This window comes from Musca domestica, unplaced genomic scaffold, assembly GCF_030504385.1.
Source record: "Musca domestica strain aabys unplaced genomic scaffold, Musca_domestica.polishedcontigs.V.1.1 19, whole genome shotgun sequence".
NCBI classification, from domain to species: domain Eukaryota; kingdom Metazoa; phylum Arthropoda; class Insecta; order Diptera; family Muscidae; genus Musca; species Musca domestica.
Window position 1 is genome coordinate 5,953,070 of NW_026712245.1, and position 26,609 is coordinate 5,979,678.

The window sequence follows — 26,609 nt, forward strand, 5'->3', positions numbered from 1 at the left end:
GATTCTGTGGATCACTATGTTTTTCCCTTACAACAGGAAATCGATTCAAGGCATATATTTTCTGCAAACCTCGCAAATGACAATATTTCTACAAATAAGCATCTAAATCGATATACCGTCAACTTTTCTGGTGCCTCCTAAAACCAAAAAAAAGAAATCTAATTTAATCCATATGCTATATCTGCCGTCAAAACGACTAGTAATTTTATACTTGTTTTCATTGTGAGTTCAATTTTTATCTCATTTTCAAATTTATATTATTCCGCAAAATTTGAAAATCGAACTGATTATGATTATGTGCGGCAAATGCGGATTATCATTGGAATTCAGTGTGAGTTCAAAACAATTGTTATACAATTGGCAAAATTTCATCACAGAAAATGCAACAACAACAAAAATAAACTGTAAACAAAATCCAGAGGCAAAAATAAACACTCTTTGTTGCATTGATTTAAACGTTTATAATGAATATTTGGTTTAATTTTTTTGCTAAATCCGCAAAAACCAACAACAAAAACACATTCACGAAATTGACAGATAACAAAATAAACAAAGATCAACCGGGGGAATAAAAATTGACGTAGCAAAAAGAGATATGTCGTCGTCGCTCTATCTCTCTCAGAGACGACCCGATGTGTTCAAGTGTTAATAATTAATTTTATTTAATTTGAATATTTTTTTTTTCGAACCAGGTTAGACATATGACAGCAAATTAATAAACCACGTAAGGTACCTAGATAATTCATAATAATAACAAACATGATAATGAACGAACGGACGAACGACGATGACAGCTAATGGAGATAGCCGCCCGCCACTCTCTCTACCATCATTAGTTGTAGTAGTGGTATGTATAAAAGACAGTACAAAACTACAACGAAACCAATATGAATATCTCTCTACTCACACAAAAAAACAAACAAACAAAAATAACAACAATAATGCCAACAAATAATTTAGGTTAGATGTCAAAATATAAATACACTATGACGACAACACACTGATGCGCGGCTTAGACTAACTTCTTTGGTAGAAGAGAAGTGAATAAAAAAAACGAAGCAAAATTTAAAAGTCTAACAAAAGAAAAGATAATATTTGCATACAGGTATACGAAAAAAGTTAATCATATGATTTGAGGGTGCATATATTTTTGCTGAATATTTAAATTAATGAAAAATAGGCTTTCGAAGTTTCCACTAATAACTTAGTTTAATATATAATTCAGACTGCTTTTATTTCCAAGCCACTCGTACGACAGCTGTTAAAATAATTCCAGTGACAGCTCATTATATTGTTTACAAGCGTACAAAAGAATTTTGGTGAGAATTTTCCAGAAAAAAAGTTATTCGTATGGAATAGATGGAATTCAAGCCCGATAGTGTGATTTCTTTGTATTTAGCTGGAAAACCACAAGTGGCTATCGTTAGAGCACTCCAGCATTTAAATGTGAATGTCTCGTACCATCGCTAGTTACCTTGATACTGGTAGCGTAGCTCGACGCCAAGGAAGTGGACGGAAGAAAACAGCAACATCAGCAGAAATGGTTCGAAAAGTAAAGAAGCGACTTGATCGTAACCCGCGTCGCAGTGGCTCTTAATCTGAACATATCTCAATATTCAATTCCGCAAATATTGGAAAATGAGCTCGGAGTAACGCCAAAAATTCCAAAAAGTGCAAGAACTTACACCGCAACGGAAAGAAAATATACTCAAAAGAGCTAAAGAGTTGCTTCGCTTGGCCGAAAGTGATGAACTGCCGAATTTTGTTTTCTCCGATGAGAAAACATTCGCTGTTCAGCAGTTTGTGAACAAACAAAATGATCGTGTTTACTTGTCAGCTGAAAATGTGCACCTTCGGTTGGCCACTAACACTCAATCGCCGGCCATGGTGATGGTGTGGGCCGCCATAACAGCCGGTGGTCGCTCTCCGGTCATATTAATCGACCGTGGCATCAGAATAAATGCCGAATAATATCGCGAAAATATTCTGGAGGGGGTGTCAAAGCCTTGGACATGCAAACATTTTGGCCGCAGACCTTGAACAATCCATTAGGACTCAGCATCATCGCACTCAGCACGCGCCACACAAGAATGGTTACAAAATGAGGTTCCTCGCTTCATTTCCAGCGCACAATGGCCACCAAAATCGCCGGATACCAATCCGTTGGACTATTGTGTCTGAAGTATTTTGGAAAGCAAGATAGGCACTAAAAAATACCAAAATGTCGATCACCTTCAGCAAGCGCTTCGCCGGGAATGGACCAAAATATCGCAGAGAAACACTCGGGTAGCGTGTGACGGTTTCATTGGCTGTTTAGAAGACATAATTCGTGCCAAAGGTGACCAATTCGAACAAATCTAAACTTATTCTAAAATTTTATGCCATTTCCGATATTTTTGCTTTCATTCAATGAAATTAAAAAAAGTAAAAATTATGGCGTTTGACATTGTTGCACATTTTTTTATCTCACCCTGTATATTTTTATTCGGAATTATTTAGATGGAATATATACCCTGTTTAAAGAAAAACTATCCAAGGTCTTGAATATAACCTTGAATTTCGAAATGTTTTACAATTACAAGTGTTAAGTACCAGTAGAACGAGCATATGCCCATGATGAGAAAATTAACACAAGGTAGTAACATCAAGATTCTGTTATTGAATTTTAATAATTGATACCATTGTATTACCATTTGTTTAAATTCCCAACACAGCCCACGCACACACACGCCAAACAAAAAAAACTAGATTTTTTTGTTTACATCGGTTAAAAATAACACGACACGACCTAATAAACAAATGAAGATGAGAAAAACATAGACTTCAATGGAGACGAAGAAAAAAGGGAGAATGAAAATCTAACACCTAGCGCAGGAGGAAGCCATACGAAAATCATCGTTTAACATAAAACCCAGAGCATAAACGAAGGATGGAAGCACACTACTGTTGTGCAGGGTGAACATTATTTTTGGGGGGTATTATTAGCAGCAAAAAAAAAAAACATTGAAAAACAAACTAAACATCATATTGACTGGGGGACTATAGCAAACGCCCGTCTGCCTGGCTGGGCTTTTTTGCTGGCAGCTTGATTGGTGGCGTTCTTGGTGTACTAGCTACTCCTCTGCTGCTTGCTGACTCATAGTCTGTTTTTAAACAACTTACTAGTCGTGTGTAGCGACCAGTGTGAAACAACCCTAAATTCAAAATACTACGTATACATCCAACGACGAAATAAATTAGAACGCAAAAGAAAAAATATATATGGGATTTTCTTAAATTAAACTATTAAAGCCAAGGCAGGCAGGCAGGCTGACTGACAGGCAGAAAGCATGTACACACGAAACGAGGCATAAATCGCCAGTATTTGACCTCTACAGAAGGAAATGTATGTTGTGCAGTGCTGTCGAAAGCCCAACATATATGTGTGAGGGGCACAGTAAGAAAATCCATTAAAGAAGCAATAAAATTACTTCAGGTGAGCATGCGAATCTATCAAGGATATTTCGTTGTGTGCATCAACAACCAACGAATGTGGCAAATTTCTAATATCATTATACCCTAGAGGAAGGAACCACAAACCTTTCAAATGACAATAGAGATCGAAAAAACTCCCACTTAATATAGAATGCCACTTCGTCTTATATTCGCTATAGATGCCTGTTGGCTGTTTTGAGTCTTCTGCCTGCTACAGGTCTTTAGATTAAGATCAATAACAGGCTATACATCTAAACCCGGTATTGGTTTTTGAAACCATCTCATATTTGATGGTCAGCAGACACCCTGATATCTTCTGAAAAATAAAATATAGTTTATAATAGAAGAGCCTTTTCTTATTTATGGCAAGAGAAACACATTCAAAATGAGATTTTTGAAGTCTAATTATTTTTTCTACTACTTCCAATATGTTACAGAGGTCATTTGGTCTAATCATAAAAAAAACAACTCATGTTAGCATAAAGGCCATAGATCTGTCAAACAGAAACAGTGAACCGAACGGACCGGAAAGCACTACGTTCATGTACGATTAAATCTATGGCAATTTTGGATTGTAGGTTTGGTTTCAGGCAATAAATCAGCAGATGAATTGGCCAGAGGTGGATCCAAGTCAATCGATCTGGAGATCGAGATTTCGGTGAAGCCACCCTTTGTGCCATTTCTTCCGAGCGACACATTAACATTACTCCAGGAGATTTCAACAAAACTGGCTAAATGGAAAAGGATGTAATGTCTCTTAGATGCTCTCTCTCAGAGGTGCTCTCAGCAAAGAGATCAAGGTCGCTCATACCCATGGGGAAACCAGACCTGAAACTCGTAGTGGGATTAATGAAAGGACACTGTAACATAAGAGCCATGAATTCTAAGTGGGGTGACGACGACACCACCAAGAGCACTTACTTTGCCACTATCCAACTCATCTTGTTAGACATAGCCTTTAGGGGATAGCAAATTCTGCACGATTTGTTTTCCGTCTCCGAAACTGAGCCAGCAGTTATTTTTCAGTTAACCAGAAGACTTAAGTGGCTTTGGGATGGTCCAGCTGGTGTACTCCGAATGTTTGTTCTAAGGCAACCGCTCATCCTTTAAACTAACCTAACCTGGGATAAATGTTAAGTTCCTCAGGCTGAACTTCCGGTCGTCGGTAAGTCAGGCCACTTGATGTCACCAGTATATACTTTTACTAATCAGGCTATGCCTCAAATTAAAAACGGTTTATTTAAAATACTAAGACACCGCGTAAAATCCGACAGAACTTTCGCAAATTTCGTCAAGTACGAACAAACAAGAATGCAAAATCCTGAGAGTAACTTGACCTGTGTTTTTCAGCTCCGAGTATAGCATTTATACAACATAGGTTGATGTGCCACATAGGCTTCTCAATTTAGAGCGTATTTGGGCCAGAGCTACCCTGGTCTATTTACGCAGTTGACGTTTTACAACAACAATATTTGCGGCTTAACTCCAAGGATGACATTCCACAGTATTGGTTAATTTTATCCATATTATTTGTTGCAGTTCTCAAGGTCGTATTCTGACGGGTCTGTATCCACTCGTAGCACACGTATTCCTAAACCACACCAAAGACGCAGAGCCTACCATGGACCGAAGCATCGATTTATTAGAGTTCGACAGACGGATGTTGAAGGATCTTATGTGGGCTAAGTATGTAGGAACTCAAGCCAGCTCATGTACAATTCATGGCTGCAGAACTTTTCTCTTTGAGATACGTAGGCCATATAACTTTTACTAGGTTCCTAGTCATAATAGTCAAATGAATTTCCTGATTTTTAAAAATGTTTTCAGAGGGTAAGTTGTAGAAGTTATTCTTTTTTAAATTGCTTCTAGAAGACCTGCCATAAACGTGGAAATATTTACAGAAAATCTAGAAACCCATAATCTGGGCTTTTGAAAACATTTATTAGATATCCATAATCCTGGGCTTTAAAAAATTCATTTTCTAAAGGACTAGGCAAGGCTTAGCCCTGGAATATTAAAAATAAAGGCAACGGTTGGAATATTTTTAATTGTGACCAAAAAATTAGCAGAATCCAGATATATACCAGCAGCGATTCTTTTAATTATTTCACCCGTATAGCCACATCTATACGCTTCTTTGTTCGTCCCGAAATTAAAGTAGAGTCCGGAAGTTATCTTAAATATAATCCCTCCTCCACCACGATATTATTGGAAACGTTAAAATTGACAGGATTCAGAATGTTTTATTAGGAAGAGCCAACAGTCTCTTATTAGGATATGAAAAAAAAAATCAGGATTACCAGCTTTTTTGCTAACAAAGAAAGCATTCCCAAAGAATGCGCAACATTCCTAAATGGACTCCATATAGCCTCCATGTTAAAAAGTTGGTTTTTGCAAGTCAACCTCCTGCAGCAATGTCATTAAAAGGTCCCTCTCGCTTACAAAAATTGCAGTGTCATGCAGAGGAAGGACAAAACGCAAAAAAATGCATCTGTAGAAAGTCTTTGTTTCACAAAGTGTTTCTTCAATGTAACTGGTGTGACGACAAATTTGTTTGTTGGTTGAAAGAAGAGATGAGGACTTTAATTGCAGCGATGATGATGATGAACAGGTTTTGAAAAAAAACGGTCAATGTATATATACACTTTTTCTTAGAATTATTTGCTGGATACAAGAATTTTGTCGTTTTAAACAACAAAAACAACAATTAAGAGCCTGGACGTAACAAAACCGGTCCTCAAGGTACTTTTATTCTGCAAGACACAAATACACTGAAAACCACAACACAGCAAACAACAGACCAATTTGATATTGGAGAAAAAGAAATGCACAAATTTCAGAAGCATCACCAACCAGCAGCAGCATCGTCATCGTTTTTTATGGATGCCATCAGTTAATGAACGGCAAGGATAAATTATCAGAATAGTTTAAGAAGAGGGTATACACACGTCGTCTATGCCCCAAAGTACATTGTGATACTCAGATTCTTGAAATAGTCAATTACAAATCAAGAAAATTGTAATTTAAACTCAAAGCAACAATATCTTGAAAACTATTCCCGACCAAAATCTCTTGCCAGAAACAGGAACATTTTTTTGTTCAGAAAATGGCTACGTTAAGAACATAACCTTAAATTATTTTCCCCTTTAGTTTTCGCAAGTGCAAATATGCCAACATCAATGAGCAATATGTATTCGAGGCTTGAGTCTAGGGGAATATTCTTTTAAAATTAAACAAATTCCTCAACACCGATGCGGCAATACAAATTATATTCCATCATCTTGCATATTTTGGTGATTTTTGTATTAAAATGTGTTTTTTTTTATTTTGTTTTTCCAATTATTATTTTTATTTCTCCTATAGAAATGAACGCATCATATAAAATTAACATACTTTCGTCGAATTCTCTCCGGCTCTCGCCCCTTTATTGGTGTTCTCACAATGAGTATAAACAAAACTCACTCACTCTCTCTCTCACTCTGTTCATTGTAGTATTGTTGTCACTTTTTTGCAAATTCACAAACCAATAGGCAATAGACAATTTAACGAAACATTGAGAATAAGGAAAATGGCCGTTTGTATTTCAAGCAGCAACAAACACACAAACACAATATTTTCACACTAACACACATGCGAGAAAGAGATAACCATACACACAACTTTGAATTTGCAAATTTGACGAAATCTAGATGTCTTTGGATGAGTACTTTTTTCTCCCCATTGCGAACGTTTTTTTTTCTTCAATTTTGCATGTGATGATATTTCTTGTCTTTTACACGGGGAGGTCTGGCCATTTATCATCGAGGCACTCGTTTTCCTTAACCACAATTCCTTACCTTTTCACACAGAGTTCTGACTTGGGCTTCTGTCAATTGATTGCACTCGTTCAACTGTTCAATCCATTGATCCAGATCTTTTGTTGTTGCTTTATCCTCCATTGCAGTTGAAGTAGAGGAAAAAGTCTCGTCAATCTTTGTCGATTCAATTTTGACGGCTTTTATTAACACAGAGGGGAGAAGAAAATTTTATATAATCCAAGATAATGGAATTGGTTAGTTTGTAAAGTTTGTTGTTTTGTTTTTTATTTTTGTTGCGTGTGTTTTATTCTCGTTTGTTGTCTCCTATATTCTATACGTTGGGCGTTGTAAGAAATTTGCACAATTTTCACAAAAAAAGAGAAAAGACCAATGCAAATTTCAGCAACGTCTAATTTTTTCTTATTTGTAGTGGATATAAAAACACGATAAAGTAATCTAAAAACGATACGAACGAGTGAAAAAACGACGAACGACTGACTGTATTTTATGTATTTTTCGTCGAATTTTTCGTTGTGTTTTGAACTTTCTCACGCAATTGTCACCTATTTTCTATGTATTGGAGAGAGATAACTATAGTGACAGGGAGGCGAATACGATATAAAAATAGGGATTCGTAAGTTGACATTTGACTCATCGATGTTTATTAGTAATATGCCTGATAATCGAATTCGACTGACAACTGGAGTTTACACAAGACAAATTTGCATTGTCCAGAACCTGCAAGATCTTACATGTATGCAAAATTTTTATTTATACATTCTTGCAGGTTCTGGAAAATAAAAATGTTCTTAAATTTTGTCTGTTTCTGAACAAATGGAATGTAAGAGTTTACTGCGATAACCAATTTTCAATTTATGATACCGAAAAAAATTTCAGATATATTTGATAATTGTAGGTTCCAAAGAAGATTAATTGTATTTAGTATACACCCTCCAGAATATTTTCGCGATAACATTCGGCATTTATTCTGATGCCACGGACGATTAATACGAGCGGAGAGCGACCATCGGCTGTTGTGGGGGCCCACACCATCACCATGGCCGCCGCTGAATTCTGGTGGCCAACCGAAGGTGCACATTTCAGCTGACCTCTTTTACAAGTAAAGATGATCATTTTGTTTGTTTACAAACTGCTGGACAACAAATGTTTTCTCATCGGAGAAAACCAAATTCGGCAGTTCACCACTTTCGGCCAAGCGAAGCAACTCTTTAGGTCTTTTGAGTCTATTTTCATTCTGTTGCGGTGTAAGTTCTTGCACTTTTTGGAATTTCAATGGCTTTACTCCAAGCTCATTTTTCAATATTTGCCGAATGGAATATTGCGATATGTTCAGCTCATGAGACATTTTTCGGCCACTGCGACGCGGGTTTCGACCAGAACGCTGCCCTGAGAACTGCGACAGGGTGCCTCCTCATGACACCAGTGGACCATCTACATGAGGAGGCGAAAGTCCTTCCCTTACGTCAGCATAATCATATGCTTTCGTTGCAGTACCTGCTTGGGTGTTACCGTGAGAGTCATCCCAACCATCATATGGTGGATAACTCTCCCCCACCCAGGCGTGTCAGGAAGGACATACATGATCTAGAGAGGGAGGTCCAGCGCTACAAGAGAGAGCCTCTAGATCAAGAAGCCTATCAGGCAGGTCTGAGTGGCATTCACACCGATGCAGTCGCGGATGCTATGAGCAGTTATAAAGTGAATGCCGTCCTCGGAGTCCACCCCCCATCCATTGCAGCCGAAGAACGTCAGCTGCCTAGACAAACCAGGGTAGTTTTGGCGCAATTACGTTCAGGATGGTGTAGTCGCCTCAATTCGTATTGGGCACGAATTGATGAAGATGTGCGTGACGCCTGCCCGGCGTGCGATACAGGCCCGCACAATACGCTACACCTTTTTAATTGCTCAGCCAAACCTACCCAACTCACTCCAGAGGATCTCTGGCTACAGCCCGTTAAAGTAGCCGAATTTCTAAACCTGGAGCTGGAACCAGATTAGCAGAACACAAACACATACATGCACTACTGCTACAACAACAACAACAACCAATTCGCTTCTTTATTTTTCGAACCATTTTTGCTGATGTTGCTGTTTTCTTTCCTCCACTTTCTTGACGTCGGGCTACGCTACCAGCATCACGAAACATGTACAGGGTCGTTTTGGCGCAATTTCATTCAGGATGGTGCGGTTGTCTCAATTCGTATTGAGCACGAATTGATGAAGAAGTGCGCGACGCCTGCCTTGCGTGTAATACAGGCCCGCACAATACGCTGTACCTTATTAATTGCACAGCCAAACCTACCCAACACACTCCAGAAGAACTCTGGCTACAGTCCATTAAAGTAGCCGATTATCTAAACCAGCCAAATATAAAGAAATAACTTTTTTTCTGGAAAATTCTCACCAAAATGCTTTTGTACACTTGTAAGCAATACAATGAGCTGTCACTAGAATAAATTTAACAGCTGTCGGACGATTGGCTTAGAAATGACAGCAGACTGAATTCGGTTGCAGTTTTTTTATCTCACCCTGTATAAATTGATTCGCCAAAAATGTGTCGCATAGAAATGATTGTTTCGTCGATATAACTATGTGCTCCATCCGTCGTTCTTATAACCATTAAAGAGAAGATCCGATTTAGTCAAAACTGCACATCCAGCCATTTCCACCAAAAATTACATCGTAGCCACCGAGGGATTGAATTGTGTTTTGAAATTGAGAATTTTTACCGGCCGTCGTCCTTAATTAAAACGACATACATTTTTTTCAGGGGGAACCCCGTACTTCCTCTGACATGGGGTTCCGAAAATACCCAAATTGCACTTTTTTCTTTGTTATTTCTAAACTTTGATTCGCGTAGCCGGTGTTGGACATACCGCAGCAGAAAAAATTTTAATGCACATACCAGATGAGAAGATTTCAAGTCTCATTCGAAAGCCGGCTACCTTAAAGAGTTTGGAATATATAAGAGAAAGGGTCAATTCTCAATAATCCTATCTCGAATGAACTGTGAAATAAAAGCCCAATTGTCTTCGAATTTCTTACATCCCAATATTACTACCAAAAAAGATCTAATTTAAAGAACGGACCACTGCTTCCGGTAACTTCCCCACTAGTCAATTTTTCGAATAACAACGACGCCCCTGAAAAATACATTCTCAAATTTCCGTCAATGCAATATATGATATGGGAAACATTGGTCCACTTCTTTTGGTTCCTCCCCACAAAGGCCCAACATTCTAAATAAATAAAAAATCAAACAACTTGTTGCATTTGTTTTGAATATATAATTGAAAACCGCGATAAGTGAATGAAAGGTCAACACTTCTTTTCAAAATCATGTACTATATATCTCTAAAGGATTATTTCGCTACAAAAACTCTAGATTTTGTCGATACGTTGAAATGAACATTTTGAAAACACCCGATTTTTAATCTTTTCTGAACAATTTTTTTTTGTTACTGAAAAGAAAACACATACATAAACAAATATAGATGACATATTAAGCCAAGAAAATAAAAAAATTGAAATGATATGGTATCATAGCCCTACCTTTATATCATTGTACCATGGATTCTACCATGCATAAAAAGAATAACATTTTTTTTAAAATTTATTTTGGAGAAATTGAATTTAAATGCCCTACTTAAAGCTGCAAAGCTCGTGTCATAGGAAAATGTAAAGTATTGTCAAATAAAACACAACTCACTGGCATTCATGTTGCGCTACACTTGTAGTGATACGCTGAACAATACGCCATGCGCTCTCATTTAAACAGATGTGACAAAAGAAAGTTGTCAATGCTGTTGATTACAACTCTGCGGCTCGACTTCCTTCTTTTTCACGAAACCTTTTACCGAGGTTGGACGTCTGCTTGCGCTCCGCAAACAAATTTTTATAAGGATATGTCTGAGACTTTGCAATTACGCGGTACCCTTTTGGGTCACAATGGCTGGGTAACCCAAATCGCCACCAACCCCAAGGATCCCGATACCATCATCTCGGCTTCTCGTGGTAAGTACGCGACGACCATCATAGCCAAGCCGCAAGAAGTTTGGTTATGTGGTTTTCTTTATCCATAAATATCGTTGGCATCCTGTGACAAAATTCCGTTAAAAGTGTGTATTTTCTATTTTAGACAAGACCTTGATTGTCTGGAAGTTGACCCGTGACGAAGACACCAACTACGGTTTCCCCCAAAAGCGTTTGTATGGTCACTCTCACTTCATCAGTGACGTCGTTTTGTCCTCCGATGGTAACTACGCTTTGTCCGGTTCCTGGGACAAGACCTTGCGCTTGTGGGATTTGGCCGCTGGCAAGACCACTCGCCGTTTCGAAGATCACACTAAGGTGGGGACATTTTGTTTCATATGAAATTGAAGATTTTGAAAAAGGCAGGAAAATAGGGCCTTAGATTGAGTTTTGAATAGTAGCAAAAAAAGGAATTGGTGCCCACGTCAGAGCCTAGATTAGGTTAGATAGCTATCTTTGTTTATTAAAAAAAAAAAAAATAAAGTAATGAATGGCACCATTCCGACAATAAAATGTGTCGCCCATGCGGGGCAGAATTACTGGTTGAGAATGAAAAGAGAAGAATGGTCATCTCTACACATCTCTGCATAAGCATCACTCTCTGTGCTCCTAAACTCATGTATTGAGAGCGATAACTTAACGTAAGTGTTGATACATTAGAACAAAAAAAAAAGTTAAAAAATATGTTTTGGTTTCTTAATATGGAATGGTTTTAGTTTTTATTCCAAATTATTTTTTGTTGTACTTTTTATTATCGATGAGACTAATCGTTTATTTTCCCCAATTTACAGGATGTTTTGTCTGTTGCTTTCTCTGCTGACAATCGTCAAATCGTTTCTGGCTCCCGTGACAAGACCATCAAGTTGTGGAACACCTTGGCCGAATGCAAGTTCACCATCCAAGAAGATGGCCACACCGATTGGGTATCTTGCGTCCGCTTCTCCCCCAACCACTCCAACCCCATCATTGTTTCCTGCGGTTGGGATCGTACCGTCAAGGTCTGGAACTTGGCTAACTGCAAGTTGAAGAACAACCACCACGGTCACAACGGTTACTTGAACACCGTCACCGTTTCTCCTGACGGTTCCCTCTGCACATCTGGTGGCAAGGACTCCAAGGCTCTCTTGTGGGACTTGAATGACGGCAAGAACTTGTACACCTTGGAACACAACGACATCATCAATGCCTTGTGCTTCTCCCCCAACCGCTACTGGTTGTGCGTTGCCTACGGTCCATCCATCAAGATCTGGGATTTGGCCTGCAAGAAGACCGTCGAAGAACTCCGCCCCGATATTGTTTCCAACGGCTCCAAGGCCGACCAACCCCAATGTTTGTCCTTGGCCTGGTCCACCGATGGCCAAACCTTGTTCGCCGGTTACTCCGACAACACCATCCGTGTATGGCAAGTCTCTGTCTCTGCTCACTAAGAAGCTATTTGCAATACATATATGCATATATCTTATACACATTTTTTATATTCTCACAAACAACTGCAACAACAACAAGAAGATAAAGAGCAGCAGCAAAGAAAGGAAGATGGAATTTTACATTAGAAAAAAAGTGTATATTAAGATTTTCTTGAGCGCTGATTTGTTTATTATATAAACAAATAAATAACAAGCAAAAAATGTAAATATCGTTTATTATTTACCTTGTGATGATGCTAGTGAGTTTGTTATTAAATTTCATTATGAAAAACAAACAAGTATTTATTGTAATCTTTTATTTTTTAAGAAACTGAATAAAATAGGTTTATATTTTATAAGGAAATTAATGCGTATGATATTGTGGTGTTGCTCACAATTGAATTATCGAATATGCGGCACGTCTAGAGAGTGTACGTTTCACACAATTCATGGGATGATTAGCTTGGCATTTTTAGAATTCAAGATATGCCTGGAGTATCGTGTCCAGTTATAGAATGCAGAATTTTTGAAGACACATTTAGTTCCACAATCAAGAAAAAGACTACCGCAGCTACAGAAGAAGAAGGGTGCATATCTCTTGGGACGAAATCTGTTTTAGTTCATTTCGAGTTGATCTGGAAGTGTTTGATTCCGTACAAACTTGGTAGTATTATCAAATTTAGAACGAGTTCGGAGATGGAGAATACCGGTCCTTCCATTCACCTTTCACAAAAAATGTCAATTTTACCTCATATAAAGAGAATGAATATTCGAATTTTGTTCCAATTTTGCAAGTCCTAATGTATTTATCAGTGCAATATGGACAATATGTGAGTACTTCTGGTATCACAAAGGGTTAACATTCTGAATAACCAGGCGAAAAAAGTAACCGATTGTCTTCAAATTTCTCGCATTCTAATATTTGTACCAACATTAAGTCTGGTATGAAGATGGAGTAGAACCAATCACTCCTACCTTCTCAAAAAAGGGTCAACATTTTGAAACCCAAAACTCTCAAAATATTCTCTGATTCTCTTCCATTTTTTACATAACCCCATATTTTTACCAACATAATTTTCTTCCACTGTTTATATATATTTTCTTAGGGGACGGACCCGGGAACCCAGATTTTTGACCCGAAAGTCAGGGTTCAAGACCGGGGCTAGATGCGGATCGACTTACCAAATATAGCCGATATATAATTAATTATATAAAATTATATAATTATCGCAACAAGTGCTTACTTGGTGGGGTTTTTTAAAGCGGTTTGGAAGTTATGGTTAAATTATCGATTTTTTTGTATCAACAAAATTAGTGCCCACTTATAGCTGACACTGTAATATACCTTTCTCTTCTCATGTCACTTTAAAACTTTACCCGAAACACGGTGAAATTGACATATGGTAACATATGTTTGAAGAAGAAGACCTTTCTCTTCTGGGTATGTTCAAACGGTGGTCATGTGACCACTTGTTGGATAGGTATTTTCATAAGCTTTCCCGGGTACGTCCCCCAAGAAACAAAAAAAATAGTTTCTCGGAATTAGTGTTGTTTAGGTTTTTAGCGCTAGGATCTTATTATGCCAGTGAGGGAAATGACTTCAAACTGTTTTGCTGTTGTTATTTTCATGGTGAAATGTTAAATACAAAATGGTTAAAATATAAATGTCGACTAAAAAATACAATGTCGTCCCAATTTTTTACGGCTACAAATATTCTCTAAAAACGATCTCAAGTCGACTGTTGCATCGAAAATGATAATAGCAATCATTCATCACTATCAACAAAAAACGACAGCCATAATATCGTTATTGTCGCCTCGACCTTATTTTGCGACGGCGGGGACAACGGTAATAAGGCCGAATATTTGGTGTGGAGATGGCAGATAACTCAAAAAAAAAGCGAATAAACATCTGAATTCTCAAATTACACTATGTCAATATTTTTACCAACACAAGATCTGCTGTAAATATGGGACCTCCCCCACAAAAGGTTAACACTTTGATTTTGTTTGAATTTTTCATATTGATGAAGCGTAAAAATGGACCGAAGTCCATTATCACATATCTTATATAAAGTGAAGAAACTAGTCGATGTAGACCAAATTTGGCTTTGCGATGTTGACCCACACAAATGGAATCGATGAGACTTAAAAAAATTGTTAATAGTCTTCACTAAAAGTTACATTTTTTTTTAAATTCGTCCTATTAAACACTAGTGTTGCTATTTTGACTTTTAGGTTATTAAGCAACATTTAGGTTATCCGAGACTTGATTTTTACCCTCAAACTACCATCACTGACATTGAAATAAAAACAAGACATTAACATTTAATATTATTAATAATAAATAATCAATATTTTTAATAGTATATTTTCGTTTGTTTGTTGTTGTTTGATTTGCATGATTGAGTTCTTTTTGTTTTTGTATTTTCAAATTAAAACAAAAAAAAATATCAAATAAAATTTTCACTTAAAAAAAAAACAAGGAAACATAATTGGACATTTTAATTATAGTTTAATAAATAAACAAACTAAAGTAAACCAAAGTGTATTCTTTAAACTAAAAAAAGAACGAACGTAAAGAAAAGTGCGTATAGGCGCGACTAAAAATAATGAAAAACGAATAAATATAAATAACAGATCAATTACGAATCGCTCTCGCCATCAATCAACGGAAAAACTGAAGAAAGTAATAAATTAAAAAAAAACACTTTAAATGAGAATATTTAATTGAACAACCAATTTAGTGATTATTTCCTGTAATAAGGCGGGCGGGCGGCTCGTGGGAGGTTTTTGTGTGTTTCGAGACGTATACATAAACGATACATAAATAAAGTGGGAGCAGAGCAAGAGAAAAGAGCGGCGGCGGCGGTGGCGGCATGTAGTAATAAAAAAATAAACAATTCATTGATTTTCTTTTTAACCAAAATCGAAATTAAAAGTAAAATGCTCAGCGTTTACAAAACTTATTTGGTTAATTGTTTCTATGTTGTTGTTGTTTTTTGTTCTTTGGGCACTTTATAATCAATCAATTCTTGATTTATTTTGTTTTGTTTTGTTTGTTATTTTTTCTATGTACATAATAAGAAAAAAGAACGTATAATAAAGCTAGCTAGCTGTCTGTCGGTCTGTGACCCTTGTCTCTTGTCTTCTCGAAAGGATGTGTGGGTATCCTTTGGACTATTTCGCACGACCACTATTTGAACGATTTAAATTGGTGTTACCAATAACAGATGCTGCAGACTTTGCCAAGGGTTCATTTAGATGTTTGTTTATTGTTTGGCTTCCTGCTGCTGGCGCTGTTGCTGACGAAGATGCAGCTGCGCTGTTGCTTTGTTGTGTTGCAGACGCCGACGACGACGATGAACCAATGCGATACATGCCATTCTTAAAGATTATCACCAGCACTGTTATGTTGTCAACCGAACCACGATTATACGATTGCAGAGCCAATGATTTTGCGCCGAAATCTGGTTCATGGAGGTGTTCTTTTATGTATGAGCAAGCCTCCTCATTGGTAAATGTGTCCCACAAACCATCCGAGGCCAAAATCAGAAATGTCGGTCTAACGGAAAAAATGGAGATTGATTAGTTAAATATAAATATTTTCGATTACGATTTCAAAGCCCACTTACTTATGATCATTTAAGTCGAAAGTTAAAATATCTGGATTAGCTATGACTAGATTTTTGTCTTTTAATGGATAATCACCCAAGGCCCGCGATGTTGCCAAAATGCCAGCTACACGCCATACACCTCTAAACGCAATAAAACCGCCAGCATCATGAATGCGTTTTCGTTCTCTTACCTGAAGAAAAAAAGAGGACATGAAAAAAATACAATGAGTTGGATTTAATTGCAAGTTGAGTTGCACAAGTAAAGTAGTATCAGTCGGTTTTGCCGACAGATGTATTCCCCGCAACCTTGAGTTATGATTATTCAAACGGTTGACCCTTTATAGGGGAGGTTCCAAAGCAGTTGGTCAATATTGATCAAATCGTATCTGACTTAAGACAGATATAAATATTACAACCTGTCAGATTTGGACTATATCGAATACTTCCTTTACTTTATATGAGATATGGGCAAGTTTTAGGAAAATATGGAAATATGCGTGCGGCACCAGATATAGTCGATCGAAATATTCCATTTTCATACTTCATCTTATATAGATAAAAATATTGGTATGTGCAAAATTTTAAGGATTTCGAACTTTTAAATTCCGATAAATTACATTTTCATATCAGATTTTTGGTTAAAAGAAATATTTAGATATTGCAAGTTGTAAAGAATCGCCGATTTGTTTCGCAAGTTATGACAGAAATTGGAAATGGTGTCCCTTAGCGTCTGAGGTACCAGAGGGGGTTGGCAGATATATATCATCTTCAGAAAAGATCTTGCATTAGCAAATATATTTGGATGTGTGAAATTTCAAGATAGTTGGATGCTTACTTCGCTTTCTTTAAGCGTTTTGTTTTTCAAAGTATTGAACCCTATGTATGGGTGGTGTCAGAAGAAATAGTTCGATCTCTACCATTTTTATAACAGATCTTTTGTTGACGGAAATATAGAGATGTACCAAGTCTAAATGAAATCGGGGATTAATTTCGTGTTTTATGAGCTTCATGAATATTCAAAATTTTGACCCTTTGTGGGGGAGGTACCAGAAGAATTGGACCGATATATCCCATCTTCACAGCAGATCTTGTGTTAGTAAAAATAATGAGATGTGTAAAATATGAAGACAAACGGATGCTTATTTCAGATTTTATGATCGTTTTGGTTATTCAAAACTTTGACCCTTTGTGGGGGAGGTATCAGAAAGAATGGTCCGATCTCTACCATCCTTATAACAGATCTAGTGTTGATAAAAATATTGAAATGCGCCAAAACTTAATGGTATCGGATGTTAATTTCTCGTTTTATGAGCTTCATTGATATTCAAAATGTTGACCCTTTGTGGGGGTGGTACCAGAAGGAGTGGACCGATATATCCCATTTTCACACCTTGATTTAATAAAAATATTGTGATGTGTACACTCGCTTTAAACGAAGGAAGAATGTAACGGCGTACGTAGAAACCTAACAAACGGATTTAATCGACTACATTGTAATGAAAAGGAATTCGACAATCTGCAGATTCCTTACTTTCACAGGTAATGACCATGGCTCCTTTACAGACTGCAGCTCGGCTAAGCCGTACATTTATCTGTTCGACATCATCTAGTTATATGTACCGGATTTCCCCATCGATGATAATCGCTGATGTACCCTGATCTATTACCGCTACTCTAACTACGTCTTTCGCCTTCTTTACCGAGACCGAAACATACGAAACGGACTGTTGTACCGTATGTGTCGTCACTTTATCTTCTCTTGGGTTGCTGCTTCTCAGTAGACCGCATCCTCTCCATAGCCACTGGCTGAGAGGAGGATTTGTTGTAGACTTCGTTGTAGTTGACTCTGCCCAGTCCAACTGATGTTTCACCACCTTCCCCGTTATAACGGGTTGCGCTGATGAAACAGTTAATGGGCGAGCATTTTAGTGGTCTTCCTCGACGCTTTTTTAGTGGTCTGTGGTCCCGTATTCAACCTCGGTTCTGGCACATAAGAGGCCTTTTTAGATGAGCAGATGTTTCCCGCAGTCGTAGCATTGACTGGTTTCATCGCCGTTCTGTATGTGTATGTTGCGTTAGGATACGTCCTTTCGAACTTCCTAACAAACTTCTTATATATATATCAGGTCTAATTACTTTATATTATTTGGCTAATGATCATTGGCACACAAGTATTTAAGCCGAGACTCTCCCTCACACACCTTATATCCTTATCTATACTGAATACCTTGAGAGGAGTCGATCCATCAAAAAAGAACTCAAAATAGTCAAAGCCTTCAAAATGTGGAAAATCAGGAGGTGCCCTTATATGGTGACTTTATCAAAAATGGACCTATATTGAATATTTTTCCGAAGAGTTTAACTGCCCAAAAAGATCCTGAAATATTAAATTGAATCAGTTTTAGTTGAAAATTCCGACCAAACTATACAAATACCAAAAATAAGGAGGTCAGGTCACGCATTTATGTGAGTGCTAACCCATTAGATGTTTAGGTTGCATGATTCATGGCTTTGGCAGATAGGTGCTTTTCAATTCTTTACCACCACGACACAAATTTAGAGGCTTAATGTTTTTTTATGCGTATCGTATATGCAGTGAATTATTTAGGGTAGACGTGATCTATGATGTTATAGTCGCCAAAATATTTATACAACTTGGCCCATAAATGTATATACGTATGGAAATCCACGAGCCACCGTTGGAAACCTGATAACGGTTCAATAAATTAGGTTTATCATTGTGAGATTAAACTTCCTATTGTTATCAACGGATTTGATGGAAATAAAATTCACAATGGGCACTAAATCATTTAAAAAAAAACTCACAACCTTTAAACAATTCCGAAAACCTAATAAAACTGAGACCGAGGCCGATTTCTGTATGACGATACGAAAATGAATTGGAAAGAAAAATTACATTATAAATGGGTTTTTCTAGTTAATGATTTAATTTGAAATCACATTTGGAATTGTATTTTCTCCACGCAATCACTTTCGTATCGTCATAGAGAAATAGACCAAGGTACATGGAAATAGTCTCAAATAATTGCGGATGAAACTTACCTGCTGGGGTTTGTGATCAAATGACAATGGTATGGCTACACCTCTGGCATTACACATGACACCGCGGGAATCGCCAACATTGGCCACTATTAAACGACTGCCATGAATGATGGCTATTAAAGCTGTGGTACCGGCAATATTTGTCTGAAATGTAATCAAAAGAAAACTTCAGTATATTACTCGAAATTTTAAAAAGGATTTTCAAATTACCGTCTTCTTTGCAGCTTCCACCAGTTTGTGATCGGCTGCCAAAACTTCGTCTGTTATTAATTTACCAAAATTGATTTTGCCATTCTCCACATAACAACTGGCATCAAACTGTTGTGGGGGCATACCATCTTCGCCGCCTAAATTCGAGTCTTTGTTATTGTTGTTGTTGAAAAAGCTATTCTTGGAGTTGCCAACACCGCGCAACAGCGAATTCAATTGCATTGTAAAAACATCTGAGGAGTCTTTTTTATCGCCAGTCGTTTTGCGGGCGGTGCAGTCATCATTTACACTGTAAAGGAGAGGGGAGGAGGAGGGTTAACAATCCGTTCTAGGTGTTTTCATTTAGATTGTTTGTTTTTTTTTTTCAAATAGTTTTCATGTAAATCACTATTTAATGGTTGTAGTAAATGAGCTATGAAAATGAAACAAGATGTTATCTCACAATATTTGAAAAAGTGTCACCACCCATCACAATCCCGACGATTGAACACAATTTGACTTGAAATTAATTCCCAGCATTTCTTTATGATATGAGTATTAACTCAGTATTACAGATAACAACAGTAGCGCATTAAGTTATGGGATATTGTTTGATTTTTAATTGCTAATGGAAATATTTGCTTGTTGGGAATTTGAATTTTTTCACCATAGATTTTTAAACTTAAAGTCAGTAGTAAAACATCCACTCGCCAACAAAAATTCCCTTTTCCATATGAATTATAGAAAAAATTACAGTGCATATCGGCCCACTCACTCTGGTATTACCTTCCCTACAAAGAAATTATCAATATTCAAAAAATTGATATGTTTCGAATTTTTGGCCATTTGTGGGGCAGGAAAAAATTGAAAATATCGTCCTAACTCCTTCAGATTTCTCTGCACTAGATAATGAGTGAAGATAGGATATACTTGTCAACTTATTTTTTAACCCGCATCATAAGGTTAAAAGCCCTGAAAAATTAATCTATCGGAATTTAATATTCGAGTAAATTCCATTTTTGCCATTGAAATCGGTTGAATAATGCAGTTAGTATTCACAATACCATAACGTAGGCGGTGTCGTTATACTGTGGCTATATCAAAACTGCAACCTACACTTCCTGTCTGAGTGTTTGTTATCTGATGCAAGTTTCTGTGTAAAAACTTGGTTGGGTGCTACACCTATAAAGCTAATGCTATAATGCCACTTTTACACTAGAAATATTAATGTTTAAACAAAGTGTAAAAATCGCACAGAATTCATAAAAAATCCAGAAATCTTTATTTGAATTGATAGTACGGTTCATACACTAAAGTATGTTTGAAGATTATTTAGTGCACGACTGCGACTGAGCTTCAAATAGTACATCCGCTTGGTTCACTTTTGACATACTCTTTCAAACATTTCGGCCGTTATCTCACAAATAAATGCTTCGATGTTGTCTTCCAATTCAATTGAAGCGGGACCGTCAGTGTGCTTTAACTTAGCCTCACAAAAAATAGTCGTTAAGTCACACGGTCTAGGCTACCAATTGACCAGTCTTGAATATGAAATAACAAGTAAAATAGTATCAGTCGGTTTTGCTGACAGATCTATACCCCCGTCCTTGAGTTATGATTATTCAAACTGTTGATTCTTTATGGGGGAGGTTTCGAAACAGTTGGCCAATATTGACCAATTCGTATCTGACCTAAATCTGATATAAATATTACAACGTGACAGATTTGGAATTTGGAAATTTTGGGATATGTGGAAATATGCGTAAGGTAACAGATATAGCGGACCGAAGTATTCCATTTTCATACCTCATTTAATACAGATTCATATCCAATTTATGCAAAATCATAAAATTTCAGATTTTAGGTCAAGAGAAATATTTAGATATAGCAAGTTGTAAAGAACCGCCGACTTGTTTCGCAAGTTATGACAGACATAAGTATTGGACACGTGACCCTTTGTGGGTACCACAAGGGGTTGGCAGATGTATATAATCTCCACATCAGATCTTGTGTTAACAAAAATGTTTACATGGAAAAATTGAGTAGATGAATGGATGGATTTGGTTGCTTATTTCGCTTCCTTTGAGCGTTTTGTTTTTTTAAATCTTGATCCATATGTGGAGCAGGTACCAGAACAGACAGATCTTGAGTTGATGGAAATATTGAGATGTACCAAGTCTGAATAGAATCTGATGTTAATTTCCCGTTTTATGAGCTCCATAGATACTCAAAAGTTGACCCTTTGAGGGGGTGGTGCCAGAAGAAGTGGACTGATATCTCCCATCTTCACACCAGACCTTGGGCTATTTGATATTGTGATGTTTGTGATTTTAAGAAACCCAGATGCTTATATTGCATTTAATGATCGTTGTGGTTATTCAAGATTTTAATCCTTTGTGGGGGAGGTATCAGAAGGAATGGTCCGATCCCCACCATCTTTATAACACATCTTGTGTTGATGGAAATATTGAGATGTGCCAATTCTAAATAGAATTTGATGTTAAATTCGTGTTTTATGAGCTTCATGAATATTCAAAATTTTGACCCTTTGTAAGGGAGGTATCCGAAGGAGTGGACCGATATTGCCCATCTCCGAACTCGATCAAAGTCTGACAATGATATTATGATGTACCAAGTTTGGATCAAATCGGATACTCCCTTCGAGAGTTATCGTGCGCACCAGCAAGATAGACGACGGATGGACGGACATTGCTAGATCGACTCCAAATGTTCTGAAACGGATTTGGTCCATAGAAATCTGGGGTCTAAAACCGCTATATACCCTCTCTAGCCATATGGCTGAGGCTATAAAAATTTCACCGAATTTGCCTCTCAATACGTTCATTGTACGCGTGCTCTGTGGCAACGTCTTGTTGAAACCACATGTCATGCAAGTCAAGCACTTGCATTCTGGGCAAAAAAGGCAAAAGGAATTTTGGCTGATCTTCACGCTAAAACCTCAAACTCTCCTAATTAACGTACCCATTGAGACAACAATGAGCTTCGTCGGAATTGGATCTTCGGCCGACTTTCTAATAGCCCATTCACCAGAAATTCTGCGTTGCGGTAGGCCGATCGACTTAACTCGTTGCACCAGCTGTACTTCCACATTGTTGAGTAACAGAAGTCAAATTGCTGCGAACGGCAACGAAATAACAATTTAAGCGAATTGGAGCGCAAACTGTGTACATCGCCACTACTAAGTCACTTGGGAAAATTAACAACAATCGGGGGGCCACTTCTAGAACATACACCAAAAAAAATAAAAAAATAAAAATAAAAATATTGCCTGATTTTCTTTTCGCTTATATTATAAATAACTCCTTGCAAGGATTTGGAGGCATGATATTCCCTGCCTTAACCTATAGTAAAGATTTCTACTTTCCTCCGCTAATGCAGACACCTTGTTTACTTCAATGGGATTAAGTCTGATAATTATAAATACAATTTATTTCGTATTTTCACATCATTCCACTTACCTCGTTGTTTTTCGTAAACTATCACGACGTCTAACCAAAGGTTCATTCTCTTTATTGTCACCATCGTTGCGGCTGGCCTTACGCTTCAGATACGGGCTAGCATCGTATTCCACATAGTCCTTGTCCACATCGGCGGCATTGGCGGCTGACAGGTGTTTCTGTTCCAATTTTTGGGCATTTAACAACTTTGTTGTTTCTATAACTTTATTGTAGATATTCTTGACCAAAATATCTTTGGCAAAATCGGCGGCAAATTCACCGCCATGTCCATCGAATACGGCAAAAAATGAAATGCCAGTATTGTTGTTAATGTTCTCTTCCAGAATAAAGCTGTAAGTAGTCGAAAAAAAAAAACAGAAAAAAATGAAAACAAAATTATTAATAAATTAATGTAGATAAAATTGTATTAAAGCAAGCAAATAAATTTTCTTGGCTATGGTCTTGTTTGTTTTGGAGGGCGATTATTATTCATATGTTTTTTTTTCAAAAAAATTTATTTTTAAGATTCGTCTATATATATGTGTGTGTGCGCGCATTGGCGCTTATTTAACCCCCACAAAGCATTTGGGGATTGGGTTGAAAATTTTCATTCACCAGATAGAATATGAAAAAAGAAATGTGTCAAAATGTTTTTTTCTCCTACAAATAGAAATTAATTTAATTTTTGGGAAAAGGCGCATTAAAATTTCTGCTCTTTTCTTTTTTTGAAATTGCAACAAAATATGGCAAAAATACACACACCAACCACAACAAACCGCAGTAATAATAATCATCACCAATTGCCATAGAACTCGGCCATAAATCACAGCTACGTTTTAATCAACCACAAGAATAACGCAAAACACAATGACGACAGATGAAAATTCAGCCCAGTCGTCCATTTAGAATCTGCACCATACGGATAGAAAAAAAAGAGAAAAACAGAAATGGAAACATTAAAGCGCAGCATTTTGTGGTGATGGCTGGCTGGGGCTGCCTCACTAATAATAATAAACAAAACAGAATCGATTCAAATATCTATCAATTTCTAGTCAAATTGATAACAAAGTATACTGGATGGCTGGACAGGCGACTCTTTGAAATGGCAATCAATTATTTATGATCGTGGTACTGGGTGCTGACCTCTGTAAATAGCAAGACAATCTTTTTTACGTTTCAAACAATGCAATTGTTTTTTTTTTTTGGGAAATTGTGAACTGCGTCTGTTTTATTTCAGTCATGGTAGAAATATGTTTTGTGAAATTATGGGAGGTTCTGTAGGCAATTCAAATTAAAAAAGTGCGGAAAACTTTTTGAATTCATTGAGAATGTTTATTATTGATCGATCAATTGAAATCGGAATTTTGTGTTCGTTCCTTCAATTGTCACTTGTCGTCGAGAATCGTCAAAACAATGCTGTTGTAATCACTTTGGCATCCAATCGAATTGAGGTAGGTTATTAAAATAGTGCCCATGTGTGTCTTATTGGGAGGCAGGTGGTGTAGGTTGAGTATGGACTATTATCGGTCAATGCCTTGGTCAGTGGGAGCTTTGCAGTTATCGTTTTTAAAAGATTGATTTTGAAAAAAAAAAAAAAAAAACAAGTAAAAAGGATGGAAGTGCGGCCGGGCGCAACTTTGAATACCCTTACCATTTAAAACGAATTTGGCAGTTTTCAAAAAAAAAAAGAAAAAAAAATCTGTTAATAATTCTGTTAAAATCTTAAAAATACCAAATGTTGCCGTTATTAGGGTCTATAAGACGACGTGGACCTGCACAGACAATTTTCTGTCGTAGTCTGTAATACCCATAACGAACTTCATATACCAAATTTAAAACAATTCCGGTGAACAATGTCTCCAAAAAATCATCAATACCGAATATCGGGAGGTGCCGTTATATGGGGGCTATACGAAGGCGTGGACCTGCACGGACAATTTTCTGTCATATGCTGCAGCATCTATTACGAACTTCAAACACAAAACTTGAAACATTACCGGTGAATAATATCGCTTAAATCACCAAAATAGGAAACTAAGGAGGTACGTGCACCTACATGGCCCATTTCCAATACCAAAAGTCCTGCAGACATAACATACATTTTAGTAAAATTTTATCAACCTTCTTCACTTCGTTCGGAAGCTGGAGTAATTCGACATAGAATTTTATGCTGATTAAGAATACAGGGTAAGATGAAAAAACTGCAACCAACTTCAGACTGCTGTCATTTCTAAGCCATTCGTCCGACAGCTGTTAAAATTATTCCAGTGACAGCTCATTATATTGTTTACAAGGGTACAAAAGCATTATGATGAGATTTTTCCAGAAAAAATAGTTATTCGTGATGGAATTCAAGCGTGATTTCTTTATATTTGGCTAGAAAACCACAAGTGGCTATCGTTAGAGCACTCCAGCATTTAAATGTGAATAATTATTTTGTGTCTCTTGCCATCGCTCGCTACCGTGATACTGGTAGCATAGCCCGACTTCAAGGAAGTGGACCGAAGAAAACAGCAACATCAGCAGAAATTGGCTTCGAAAACTAAAGAAGCGACTTGATCGATACACGCATCGCAGTGGCTGAAAAATGGCTCGTGAGCTCAACATATTGCAATATTCCATTCGGCAAATATTGAAAAATGAGCTCGGGGCAAAGCCATTGAAATTCCAAAAAGTGCAAGAACTTACACCACAACGGAGAGAAAATAGACTCAAAAGAGCTAAAGAGTTGCTTCGCTTGGCCGAAAGCGGTGAACTGTCGAATTTGGTTTACTCCAATGAGAAAACATTCGTTTTCCAGCAGTTTGTAAACAAGCCAAATGCTCGTGTTTACTTGCCAAAGAGGTCAGCTGAAAATGTGCACCTTCGGTTGGCCACCAGAACTCAAGGGCCGGCCATGGTGATGATGTGGGCCGCCATAACAGCCGATGGTCGCTCTCTGCTCGTATTAATCGACTGTGACATCAGAATAAAATCCGAATATTATCGCGAAAATATTCTGGAGGGTATATTAATGCCTTGAGCACGCAAACATTTTGGCCGCAGACCTTGGACATTCCAACAGGACTCAGCACACGCCCCAATAATGATTACAAAATGATGTTCCTCGCTTCATTTCCAGGGCACAATGGCCACCAAAATCTTCGTATACCAATCCGTGGACGATTGTGTCTGGAGTATTTTGGAAAGCATGGTTGGCTCTAAAAAATACCAAAGTTGTGATCACCTCAAGCAAGCGCTTCGCCAGGAATGGGCCAAAATACCGCAGAGCAACATTCGGACAGTGTGTGACGGTTTCATGGGCATTTTAAAGGCCATAATTCGTGCCAAGGGTGGCCAATTCGAACAAATCTCAACTTAATCTAAATGTTGATGCTATTTCCGATATTTTTTGCTTTCATTTAATAAAATTAAAAAATGAATGTAAAAATTACGGCGTTTGACTTTGTTGCAGTTTTTTTATATCACCCTATCATTTCAAATAAAGAATTCATGAATTTAATAATAATATATTCGATAAAGTCATAACAACCTCCATCACTATGAGGTGTG

General features: G+C 37.3%; 3 protein-coding genes across 8 annotated transcripts in view; 1 reads left to right on the forward strand and 2 right to left on the reverse strand.

Annotated features, from left to right (window-relative positions):
• LOC101900976 (serine/threonine-protein phosphatase PP2A) overlaps positions 1-7,782 on the reverse strand; it is a 31,800-nt gene extending 24,018 nt beyond the window's left edge. Inside the window, exon 1 of the mRNA XM_005187457.4 lies at positions 7,311-7,782. Within this exon, the coding sequence (XP_005187514.1) occupies positions 7,311-7,412 (102 nt within the window). The 5' untranslated portion in view covers positions 7,413-7,782. The remainder of the gene's footprint in view (positions 1-7,310) is intronic.
• Positions 7,783-11,115: 3,333 nt separating this feature from the next.
• Positions 11,116-12,958, forward strand: LOC101901268 (small ribosomal subunit protein RACK1). Its single transcript, XM_005187459.4, has 3 exons — positions 11,116-11,306; positions 11,431-11,642; positions 12,116-12,958. Exons 1-3 carry the CDS (start codon positions 11,198-11,200, stop codon positions 12,749-12,751), a joined length of 957 nt encoding a protein of 318 aa, XP_005187516.1. The 5' UTR covers positions 11,116-11,197; the 3' UTR covers positions 12,752-12,958.
• Positions 12,959-15,057: 2,099 nt separating this feature from the next.
• LOC101901430 (protein phosphatase 1L) overlaps positions 15,058-26,609 on the reverse strand; it is a 36,682-nt gene continuing 25,130 nt past the window's right edge. For all 6 annotated transcript variants that reach the window (XM_005187461.4, XM_059121174.1, XM_059121176.1 and 3 more), the window contains 5 exons: positions 23,079-23,408; positions 19,621-19,909; positions 19,411-19,554; positions 16,366-16,538; positions 15,058-16,295 (listed from right to left, as the gene is read on the reverse strand). In XM_005187461.4, coding sequence (XP_005187518.1) covers positions 15,911-16,295; positions 16,366-16,538; positions 19,411-19,554; positions 19,621-19,909; positions 23,079-23,408 — 1,321 coding nt within the window. In that variant the 3' untranslated portion in view covers positions 15,058-15,910. The remainder of the gene's footprint in view (positions 16,296-16,365; positions 16,539-19,410; positions 19,555-19,620; positions 19,910-23,078; positions 23,409-26,609) is intronic.

Excerpts from the sequence above, each read along its gene's own strand:
- LOC101901268 (XM_005187459.4), top strand. The coding sequence starts at position 11,198 with ATGTCTGAGACTTTGCAATTACGCGGTACCCTTTTGGGTCACAATGGC. Across the intron at positions 11,307-11,430 it reads CATCATCTCGGCTTCTCGTG|ACAAGACCTTGATTGTCTGG; the intron begins GTAAGTACGCGA and ends TTTCTATTTTAG. Across the intron at positions 11,643-12,115 it reads GTTTCGAAGATCACACTAAG|GATGTTTTGTCTGTTGCTTT; the intron begins GTGGGGACATTT and ends CCCAATTTACAG.